At 42.2% G+C, this 12,397-nt stretch overlaps 1 protein-coding gene across 1 annotated transcript in view; it reads left to right on the top strand.

Moving 5' to 3' along the window:
- Positions 1 to 10,918, top strand: part of TSNARE1 (t-SNARE domain containing 1) — a 382,306-nt gene extending 371,388 nt beyond the window's left edge. Inside the window, exons 11-12 of the mRNA XM_082257510.1 lie at positions 9,283 to 9,721; positions 10,081 to 10,918. Coding sequence (XP_082113636.1) covers positions 9,283 to 9,721; positions 10,081 to 10,640 — 999 coding nt within the window. The 3' untranslated portion in view covers positions 10,641 to 10,918. The remainder of the gene's footprint in view (positions 1 to 9,282; positions 9,722 to 10,080) is intronic.
- The last annotated feature ends 1,479 nt before the right edge of the window (positions 10,919 to 12,397 follow it).

Raw genomic sequence — 12,397 nt, 5'->3', positions numbered from 1 at the left:
CTCTTAAGCTCATTGACAGACGTAGTACCCGCCCCTCTGTTTTTGAGTTGGGTTGGGTTAAATTCTCTAAACACTGCTTTGTGACATAACTGATTTGCTAGAGCAGGAAGTGAGAGGATATACCCTCTGGGACTGCCCCTAAGGTGTGGCCAGAACGTTTTCTTTCCTGTCTAGTCCTACTCCTGTAGAGGGCAGCATAACCCGAGTGTGTTGAATCAACGAGGACTACGTCTGTCAATGAGCTTAAGAGAAAAGGATTTTACGGTAAGATTTTACAAAAATCCATTTTTTTTGTTGTCTAGGGGAAGCATAAAAAGCAGATCTGATCCCTCGCTCATGCAGGCTTCCTCAAACCAGTACAACCAGTCCCCTGAAGCCACTTCTCTCCTCTCCATCACTCGGTCAGTCTCCGGCAATCTGATGTCATTACATACTATGCAAGACCAGTCAGTTCAATGGAGCCATGAGACATTATAAGGGTCTCATTGGACAAATATAAATTTATTATGAGGGGGTCGTTGGAGCCATAGATGTCCATTGTAAGGGTCTCATTGGACACATAGAAGTTTATCGAGAGGGGGGTCATTGGAGCCATAGATGTCCATTGTAAGGGTCTCATTGGACACACAGAAGTTTATCAAGAGGGGTTTATTGGAGCCATAGATGTCCATTATAAGAATCTCATTAGACAAATAGGAGTGTACGCCACAAGGAAGCACCTGTTGCATTATGGGAGGTTTTTTTTTTTTTTTTGCGCTCCTGGTTCTTCCCGTTTAGCTATGGGAGCAGTAGCCACTCAAATGCCCTAATTTTGTAAATGAATCCTCTTGGAAAGAAGCCTAATACAATATTTTCATTTCTTTCCCCCATAGCCCTAAGCAGTCCTTTTATATTAATGCATATACTAACATTTTTATAGGTTTAAACACAAGTTAGTTTTTTTACTTGTATTATCTTCAGATACATGAATTTTGAATGTCGTTATGCAGATTGCCTTAATGCATCCCATTGCTATGACATTAATAAAACGTTAACGTTGGTCCAGTAAAAGATGCTGTAAACCGTTATTAGTGTCTCATAAACAAGAATATAACAATATCCACGTCCTTAAAATACAAGATGATTTTAATTGTATTTTACTTGTTTGTTCATAAATGTAGGAAGCCGTTATCTGCAGTATATATAAAAAAAATCTGCTTTTTGTAGCAATCTTCCTTTATTTTTCAAGTATATTTGTTCTTATTTTTTTGACACGTATGTGTGTGTATATACTGTATATATGTCTCTGTTTTTGGCCACTGTTCCATTGTTCATGACATCACAAGGTAGAATTTTGCCCTTAAAGTAGAAATCATTGCAAGGGTGTCGTTCGAGCAATAGAAGTCCATTGTAAGGTTGTCATTGGAGCCATAAAAGTCCATTATGAGGTTGTCAATGGAGCCATATAAGTCCATTATGAGGTTGTCAATGGAGCCATAGAAGCCCATTATGAGGTTGTCAATGGAACCATAGATGTCCGTTATGAGGTTGTCAATGGAGCCATAGATGTCTATTATGAGGTTGTCAGTGGAGCCATAGATGTCTATTATAAGGGTCTCATTGGTGCCATAGATGTCCATTATAAGGGTCACATAGGAGCCATAGATGTCCATTATAAGGGTCTCATTGGAGCCAAAGATGCCCATTATAAGGGTTTCATTGGAGCCATAGATGTCCATTATAAGGGTCACATTGGAGACTTAGATGTCCATTATAAGCGTCTTGTTGGAGCCAAAGATACCCATTCTAAGGGTTTCATTGTAGCCATAGATGTCCATTATAAGGGTCACATTGGAGCCATAGATGTCCATTATAAGGGTCTCATTAGAGCCATAGATGTCCATTATAAGGGTCTCATTAGAGCCATAGATGTCCATTATAAGGGTCACATAGGAGCCATAGATGTCCATTATCAGGGTCACATTGGAGCCAAAGATGCCCATTATAAGGGTTTCATTGGAGCCATAGATGTCCATTATAAGGGTCACATTGGAGCCATAGATGTCCATTATAAGGGCCACATTGGAGCCATAGATGTCTATTATAAGGGTCACATTGGAGCCATAGATGTCCATTATAAGGATCTCCTTTGATCCATAGATGCCCATTATGAGGGTCTCATTGGCATCCATAGAGACATATAGATGTCCATTGTCAGGGGTCGCTGGAGCCATAGATGTCAGTTATGTGGCGGTCATTGGACAAATAGCCTAATAGGAGGGACAATCAAAATTCTTTAGAAGGGTGTCATTGAAGCAATAGAAGTTCATTGAGAAGATGTCATTAGGGCAACAGAAGTCCATCATGAAGGTTTCATTTAGGTACTCTGGAGTAAACCTAAAATGCGGCTTGTTAGTGTTTTTATCTATTAATGCCTTGACTTGGTCCATTCCAATGTGGGTTCCTAGACCTGATGGTGTCTATAAGAAGACTGATACCTTGGTGGTTCAAAGTTTGGCCAAACAGTCCTAAACTTTTGACATAATATTGATAACATGGTATAAGTAGAGTTTAGTATAACTTTAGTAACGGCAATGCCCTTTGGTGGATGTTCCAGTGAAATCTCTAGAGGTGTAATTTTTTTCTTGGTCATGCAATGAGCTTTTTGAGTGCGGCATAGAAATGTTCTAAGCCTTGGCGCATGGTAGGCTAGATCAGGTTCACTCTAAGAGCTCGAATATGCACAAATTGAGGGTGTGACTGCGCCTTGTTACTACTTTTCCTTTGTTTGATCATGCTTAATCAGATGACCTTAAGGTAGAACTGTGACCAGATTGACATTTAAATTTGTACATATTCTTAACAAGCTGTGAGACCAGCCCTCAGTGACCTCTGTAGCTGCTGGCACTGTTGAGCACTTCATCCTGAAACATGATTCAATGAAGACCTTACAAGTCCGGTCTCCGCACTCTGCTCTCCCCTCTCACTGTGCTCCTGCTCTGTGTTTATATTACAGATTAGAAGGCTGTCAGACTGCCGTCTTCCAGCTGGGGAGGGGAGAACAATAACCGTCTAACAAGGAGAAACAACATTGAAAATATTTTTTCACAGAACTTTGAGGATGAATCGCTCCATGGTAACTACATATATAAATAATTTAATGTCCACAGCCTGGCCACAGTTTTACCTTAAAGCAAACCCGTACTTTGTCCATAGAGCGCAATCCAACAGGGTCACTTTAATGCACCCCTACCCAGTAGCACCTGCTCACCTTCACCCCATGACTGCTCCATTCAGCTGTTTTGAGTGCGAAGAATAACCCCATACTTTTCGGTAGGGGGGAGCATGTGACTTACCCCTCTTTCCCCTCTACCTCCATGTGACAACTTTGGCACTTGGTGATTGGCTCATCATTGTCACATGTGGGCAGGTCGGAGAGTCCTCAGCCTTCTATCCCTATCAACTATTTCCCCCTTCCTCGCTCCTGGTGGTGGATCACATCAACCGTAGTGAGGAAGGAAGGTTTGGCTGAGCTGCTGGAAAGGGGGCATTAAGAGATCCTTTTGCTTTGTCCTCTACAAACAAGCACGTGTTTGCTTTAAAGCTGAACTCCAGGTAACAAGCTTATTACAGAACTGAGATGTATGTATGTCACCTGCCAAAGAATGTATAATTCTGTTCAGTCGGTCTGCAGACTTCTTTTAGACATTACAGCCGGGTTGGTGGATCACCCTACAGACTACACTGCAGGTAACCTAAAATAGTTTGAAACGCGTAGACAGCCACTGCTGAGCTCTCCTGAAAATATTTAGTTGCCTGGCTGCCGTTCTGTTTTATGCAGTATTGTATGAATGACTTTGGCTTTAGGCCACTGGATCAGAATAACAGCCGGGCACCTAGAATGTTCAGGGGGTCAGCATATGTAGCCCCCCCCCCCCCCCCATATTTCTTTACGGGAACCCGCCGCAGGCTGATATGGGACATTGAAGGAGCAGCACACTGATAACGCTGGCTTCTCCTCTCAGTATAGTCACAAAGTACAAATTAACAAAGCCCTGATTGGCTCAGAGTGCGCCCATCCCCGCAGAGCATTATGGGATTATAATATCAGGACCTATTCAGGTACTTACACTAGCTGTAGGATTATTTAGTGTTTTTTTTTTTTTTAATGGGTTGTAAAGGCAGAAGGTGCATTCTGTGCATTAAAATAAGAAAACCTTCTGTGTGCAGCAGCCCCCCCCCCCCCCTAATGCTTACCTGAGCCCCCTCTTGATCCAGGGATGTCCATGACTGTGTCAGCCATCCGGGACTCCATCCTCATTGGCTAAGACACAACAGCGTCATTGTCTGCCACTGCTGTCGGTCAAAGTCAGTTAGCCAATGAGAGGGGGCAGGGCCGAACCGCAGCTCCATATTTGAATGGATACAGGGAGCTGTGCATCGGCTCGGGTGCCCCCATAGAAAGCTGCTTACTGTGGGGGCACTCAAAGGGAGGGAGAGCTGAAGAGGGAGCCGAGAAGAGGAGGATTGGGGCTGCTCTGTACAAAACCAACTGCCCAGAGGAGGTAAGTATAACGTTTGTTATTTTTATTGATAAAATCACTTTAAGTCTGCCTAGAGATGAGCTTTAAAGTGACCTTGTCAGGTTAAAAAAAAAAAAAACTCTCCCTGTAAAAGAATAAATTCTTCTCCAAAAGAGGCTCAATTAACCACTTGAAGACCAGGCTTTGTCTGGCAGTTTTTGTTTACAAATTAAAATAATTTAAAATATTTTTTTCTTTTTGCTAGAAAATTACTTATAACCCCCAAACATTATATGTATTTTTGTTAAGCAGAGACCCAAAGGAATAAAATGGGGAAGGTTGCAATTTTTATGTAACTGTATTTGCGCAGCAGTTTAAACGCAAATTTTTGGGAAAAAATACACTTTAATAAATTTAAAAAACAAAATATATATACCCCAATATTTTGGGATAAAATGTGAAAGCCAATGTTATGCCAAGTAAATAGATATCTAACATGTTGCGCTTTAAAATTGCGCACACTCGTGGAATGGCGACAAACTATGATACTAAAAAATCTACATAGGCAACGCTTTAAAAATGTTCACAGGTCACCTGTTTAGAGTTGCAGAGGAGATCTAGTTGCAGGGCACTAGAATTATTGTTCCCACTCTAATGTTCACAGCAATACCTCACATGTGTTGTGCAAACACCTGTACAAATGCGTGCGCGACTTGCGTATGCGTTCGCTTTTGCAGGTGAGCACGGAAAGATGGGGGCTCTTTCAATTTTTCTTATATTTTAATTTTTACACTGCCCTTTTTGTTTCTTATTTTTTTAATCACTTTTATTCCCATTACAAAGAATGTAAATATCCCTTGTAATAGAAATAAAGGATGACAGGTCCTCTTTATGGAGAGATCTGGGGTCAAAAAGACCTCACATCTCTCCTTTACCTTTTAAAAGCAAAAGATCAAAAAATGTTTTGATCTTTTGCCTTTGAAAAAATGTTTACTCCCACCCTGGACCAGAAGTAACGACATTACGACTCTCCGGTCCTCTCCGGTCCTCCAAGTCTTTTATCTCCTCTGTGACCAGCCGGCCACACCATCGGATCGTTTCTCGGGCACGCCGGTAAAGACGGTAAGCCTGAGAAACACCGGCAGGAGTGTGGTTGGGGGGGGGGGGGGGGGTTGAACATTGTCCCCTCCCGCTTCTTTTGAAAGCATACCAGTGGCTCCTGAGAGAGCAGCCGAAAAAATAAATACGGGGTTATGGCTGAAAGCTTGAGCCATAACCCCAGTATTCTACTTCAAACCTGCATCATTCATACATATATATATATATATATATATATATATATATATATATATATATATATATATATACATACAGTGGGTACGGAAAGTATTCAGACCCCCTTAAATGTTTCACTCTTTGTTATATTGCAGCCATTTGCTAAAATCATTTAAGTTCATTCTTCTTCCTCATGAATGTACACATAGCTCCCCATACTGACAGAAAAACACAGAATTGTTGACATTGTTGCAGATTTATTAAAAAAGAAAAACTGAAATATCACATGGTCCTAAGTATTCAGACCCTTTGCTGTGACACTCATATATTTAACTCAGGTGCTTTCCATTTCTTCTGATCATCCTTGAGATGGTTCTACACCTTCATTTGAGTCCAGCTGTGTTTGATTATACTGATTGGACTTGATTAGGAAAGCCACACACCTGTCTATATAAGACCTTCCAGATCACAATGCATGTCAGAGCAAATGAGAATCATGAGGTCAAAGGAACTGCCTGAAGAGCTCAGAGACAGAATTGTGGCAAGGCACAGATCTGGCCAAGGTTACAAAAAGATTTCTGCTGCACTTAAGGTTCCTAAGAGCACAGTGGCCTCCATAATCCTCAAATGGAAGAGGTTTGGGACGACCAGAACCCTTCCTAGAGCTGGCCGTCCGACCAAACTGAGCTATCGGGGGAGAAGAGCCTTGGTGAGAGAGGTAAAGAAGAACCCAAAGATCACTGTGGCTGAGCTCCAGAGATGCAGTCAGGAGATGGGAGAAAGTTGTAGAAAGTCAACCATCACTGCAGCCCTCCACCAGTCGGGGCTTTATGGCAGAGTGGCCCGACGGAAGCCTCTCCTCAGTGTAAGACACATGAAAGCCCGCATGGAGTTTGATAAAAAACACCTGAAGGACTCCAAGATGGTGAGAAATAAGATTCTTTGGTCTGATGAGACCAAAATAGAACTTTTTGGCCTTAATTCTAAGCGGTATGTGTGGAGAAAACCAGGCACTGCTCATCACCTGTCCAATACAGTCCCAACAGTGAAGCATGGTGGTGGCAGCATCATGCTGTGGGGGTGTTTTTCAGCTGCAGGGACAGGACGACTGGTTGCAATCGAGGGAAAGATGAATGCGGCCAAGTACAGGGATATCCTGGACAAAAACCTTCTCCAGAGTGCTCTGGACCTCAGACTGGGCCGAAGGTTTACAACAAGACAATGACCCTAAGCACACAGCTAGAATAATGGAGTGGCTTCACAACAACTCCGTGACTGTTCTTGAATGGCCCAGCCAGAGCCCTGACTTAAACCCAATTGAGCATCTCTGGAGAGACCTAAAAATGGCTGTCCACCAACGTTTACCATCCAACCTGACAGAACTGGAGAGGATCTGCAAGGAGGAATGGCAGAGGATCCCCAAATCCAGGTGTGAAAGACTTGTTGCATCTTTCCCAAAAAGACTCCTGGCTGTATTAGATCAAAAGGGGGCTTCTACTAAAGACTGAGCAAAGGGTCTGAATACTTAGGACCATGTGATATTTCAGTTTTTCTTTTTTAATAAATCTGCAACAATGTCAACAATTCTGTGTTTTTCTGTCAGTATGGGGTGCTATGTGTACATTCATGAGGAAGAAGAATGAACCTAAATGATTTTAGCAAATGGCTGCAATATAACAAAGAGTGAAAAATTTAAGGGGGTCTGAATACTTTCCGTACCCACTGTGTATATGTATATATATATATATATATATATATACATATATATATTACGATTTTGAAGTGGTTATACAGAAATGCTCCTCTGAAGTCTTCTAAGAAACCAATGGCTTTGGGATTGTTGATCCCCTGGTCGCCTTCTGCTCTCCGTGGTTCCTCCCATCCACCTCCAGGTCACTATTGTGTCCTAAGGTGATGTGGATGTCCCTGGGAGAAGCAAGTAAGCTCGATGGGGTTGGGGTGCATTAGACATTCCTGGATGTGTCAGATTCTCAGCAGGCTTCTGAGGAAGCTTCCTCCAATGGAACGACATTCAGAGGCACAGACAGTGGGAGAAGTATCTATTCTTTTGCAAGGAGAGCTTTGTTTGCAACCTGACAGGGTTTCTTTAAAGGAATCTAATGAATAAAAATATAAGAGCAGCGAATGTGGACTTCTTTATAAAGGTGCAGGCTCCAAGGCTGTCAACTTGAATCTGGCTTCACTCACGTGGGAAAAGGTATGCAGGACAGGATCATAGACGTTTCAGAATTCACTGGCTGCATGCCTGACCCCCTAAATAGTGATGACAGCCCAGAGAATGCACTTTTACCAATAGAAATCCTGATTGTCTGGTGTCGGTATCCTGGCTTTGTGTAATTTCAGTAAAGTAGATCCCCCCGTCGGAGGCGTGACTGCACGCTATCATATTCCGCATGGGCTTGGAAATTTTCCGTATGCTCCCCTACGACGGGAGCCTTGTAATGAAATGACACAGCACCAAGATCCTGGCCCCCTTTTAGGTTATAATCAATGTGAGACGCAGCATATCTGCAGTATTTCCTGGGCATTGAGACCTAAACTGCAGAGGAGATCTTAAATCACAGGCTAGCTTGAGATGAATCCCTTGTCCACAGTCCTTTTTATTTGTAGCTTATTGAAATTGATTGGCAACGACAGCAAGAGAATAGCCAACAGGTAAATCTCAAGCTACTAAGCAATTAAAAAATCTCCTGTGCAGTCATGCAGTGTGATGGGAATGGATGGGACACGCCCACAACACAACTGTGAATACTGAAGATGTGCTGCTCGTTCCATAAGCCCTACAAGAATAGGGTCCTTGGCCTATATCATAGAAATTTTCCCAACAACACGCGTTCCTGGAATTAGCTGTTAGGTGTCAGTGGGTGCTGCAGCGACCATCGGGCTGGAAAGGGTAGATATTCAAATCTGAAGATATATCACCAGCACACCAAGGATTCTCCTATTCAGTGGTCACAGCATAATAACAAAGGCAGTGTTTTGGGGTACCACGCAGGACCCCTTAACTTGCCTGATGAAGGAATCCTGCGTGGCTCAGAAACATTTCCTTTGTTAATATGCTGTGACCACTCGAAAAAGCTTTGGTCCCGTTTGGAGAATCGTTGGCTTGCTGGTGACATATCTTCAGTTTTGGCCTATATGAGTGGTCACAGCATAATAACAAAGGCAGTGTTTTGGGGTACCACGCAGGACCCCTTAACTTGCCTGTTAAAGGGATCCTGCGTGGCTCAGAAACATTGCCTTTGTTAATATGCTGTGACCACTCGAAAAAGCATTGACCCATTTGGAGAACCCTTGGCTTGCTGGTGACATATCTTCAGCCTTGGCCTATATGAGCCATGCCAAACCGCTAGAAACTGACAGAGTCTTAAAGTTCCTTCTAAGACCTGCTGCATGAATTGCAATTAAATAGAATTTTTGTTTTGTGCTTTGGCTTTTGTGGAATCTGGTACCAAAAATGCCCCTTCTTGTTTCATTTCACAAGAGGCGCAACCTTAGAATGGCCTGTGCACCACGCAAGAGAAAAGAGAAGTTTTCTCCTTTGGAGCTGGAAATATTGGTGGCCGAAGTAACCAAAAACCACTCAAAACTCTACGGAAGTGAGAGGGTCAACCTCAGCCAGCCAGCAAGAGAGAGGATCTGGTTGGAGATCGCCAAGAAAATCAATACCGTGGCAAGGTCTCCGAGAACCACCAGAGATCTGAGGAGGAGATGGGACGATATGAAAAGACGGACTAAGGAAAAGCTGGCTCTTATAAAGAGATCCGTTGTAACTGGAAGCGTGAGTAGGAGCCCATCAGGAATGCATAACGATACGAACAGTGACGTTTATCCTGGATATGGCAATGATGATGACGAAGATGACCATGATGACGTTGATGTGGATCTTGATGCACCTCACATAGCTCTGGAGCTTCAGTCAGGTAATTCAGGCAGAAGGGGTGGCAGTCTTCTGGCTTGGAAGTGGTAGCAATGGTCCAGTTTTTACTGTAGTTGGTATTGCATGGCATTCTCTGTATTCAGACCTAAGTGGGTACAGTTGTAATTTGCTCTTGTGTAGCTGGTGTTGAAATGAATAATGCCAATTGAATTCTGATTCATAGATCAAGCTACTATTGATTAAATAGATGCCAAACAAACCTATAAGATTTGGACAAATAAGTGTTTTACTTTTTTTTATCTCTAGCTACTGCTTTTTTTTTTTTTTCTTTTTGAAGTCAGTAATTTTATTACTTTTTATTTTTTTTATTTTATTTTATTTATTTTTTTTCAATTCCCACAGATGAAGAGGAAAATGGCCCAGGTTGCACATGGGTGCCTCTTAAAACTATAGAAATGGTCACCACAGAGCCAGACATGTCTGACCACCCGGTGATTATTCAGACTTCAGCGTCTTCTCCGTCACCTCCTTCCTCCCCTCAAAACCAGGCGAAATCAGCCTACATGAGACGGCTTTCTCAGACTCCTCCGCACCCGCGCCGAAAGCACGAAGTCTCCGATTTCGAGAAGCAGCTCATGGAGAGTCAGATCCAGCAGAACACCCTTTTGTCGTCTTGGTACCAACAACAAACTTCTTTAATGGTGCAGCAAAACCTCATCTTAGAAAACCTCGTGGAGCAAAGTAGACGATTAGCGGATAACGTTGAGATTTTAAATCAGACCTTGGAAAGAATGGTGGACACTAACCATTCTCGCAGGGGATCTGTTCATTTTGTAAACGATCGAGCGCCAGGATCATCAACCAGGGCTCCCTCTCGAGCATCGGGGGGTGGTGAGCCAGGGGGACAGTCTGGAAATGAAGTATATTCTGGCATGATCCTAAAAGTCGAGGAGGAACTGTAAGGTCTTCTTTACCGAACTATAATGAAAAAAACTCCTCTTAGAACAACTTTTTTATTAACGAAAAAATTCTATGAACTTTTTTCTTTTTCCAGTAGGTCATTAGAAAAGAAATACTTCCCTTATACAATACATATATAGAGACATTTTTGTAGTTTGTGAAGATATACTGTGCATATTTTCTATTTGGATTTATTGGTTTGTGAGGAAATATTTTGTACGTGTTCTTTTTACTCCGAGATAATATTTTTCTTAACAAAAGTAAAAAAAAAAGAAAAAAAAAAAGTTTCTTAAAAAAAAAAAAAGAGAAAAATAATTAAAAATCATATTTATCATGCAGGAATAGGTAAGCCTTTTAGGCTGGATTGAATGCAAAATTCTGTATACTTAGCTTATGAAAACATTTTGCTGGATCCTTATTCAAAAGCAGCATTACATGACCAGTAGAAGTTCCCCCGTGCACAGATAAGCCAGTTTACAGTCTAAAAAAAGAACAAAAACCCAAAGATTTTTATTTCCTTGAAAGTTTTTTTTTTATTTTTTTTTTTTTTTTTTACAAAGCATTAATTTTTGCTTTGGAATGGAAACTCTTACAAGTACATGTGTAGGATTTCACTACTAGTCTGGGCAAATTTAATAATTAAAAAAAATGTATTCAGTACATCTCTGCAATATGTGCACACGTTTATAATTTTTTTTTAATCCCCCCCTTTTTTTTTTTTTTTTATGAGAACATACGGAAGATGCAATCTGGATAGGCAGATAAATCACAGCGAACCAAGAATGTGTGTGTGAGCCACTCAGGCTGTATGGGAATGAAGTCCTATGCCCACTGCTGTGAGTGTTGGCCAGGAAGGGAGCTTGTCTATGCTCCAGGCAATGGTAGAGAGTGACTAGATGTCCGTCCCGGGAGCCACAGGCGCTTTTCCACTGCATGGAACCGTACCGGTTCGGCACGCTTTTGTGCTTTTCCACTGCTGGTACCGCATGGTATAGGGTCGGAACGGTTCGGTACGGTACGGTATAGGTTTGCTTTTCCACTGCATGGAACCGAACGGTACGGTACGGCTCTGAAAAATTAGTACCTACTCGATTGTGGTTCCAACAGGTACCAAACTGGTACCATATCCCACAATCATTTGCATGCAGTCACTACTAGCCACTGATTGGTCAGAGAATCCCACCCACCCCGTTGTTATCCCACCCACTTAACTTTAGTACTACTTTAGTGGAAAAGCAAACCTATACCGTACCGTACCGAACCGTTCCGACACTATACCATGCGGTACCAGCAGTGGAAAAGCAAACCAGGCCAAGCAGGGCCAAGTAGAGCTGAGCCGGTACTTGCAGTGGAAAAGTGCCATTAATGATAGTGAATGGCAGTCTTAGCCTGGACCCCCACCAGGCCACACCACTAAGTTTTTCATTCCGCCCACCGGAGCTTATTAATGGGGGTCCAAGCTGAGACTTCCATGCTCTCTGATAAATAACAGGTCATACGTAAAGAACTATCCACATAGAGCAGCATAGGACTCCTCAACTATCATCTACACCAGTGTTTCTCAACCTTTATTTTCAGGCACCCTTTAAAATCCCATACAATCTCGAGGCACCCCATTCTAAAACAAAACTAATATTTTTATATAGTGTAGCTATATCCACATGCATAGGACACCCAACATTAGGGGTGATTTATTCTTCCAAAGCAAATACACCTTTGCACACTGGTACTGACTAGTATTTCAGTGTTTCTCTTCTTC

The sequence above is a fragment of the Pelophylax lessonae genome, assembly GCF_965119305.1.
Source record: "Pelophylax lessonae genome assembly, chromosome: 5".
Lineage (NCBI taxonomy): Eukaryota > Metazoa > Chordata > Amphibia > Anura > Ranidae > Pelophylax > Pelophylax lessonae.
This window is presented reverse-complemented; position numbering and strand designations above follow the sequence as displayed.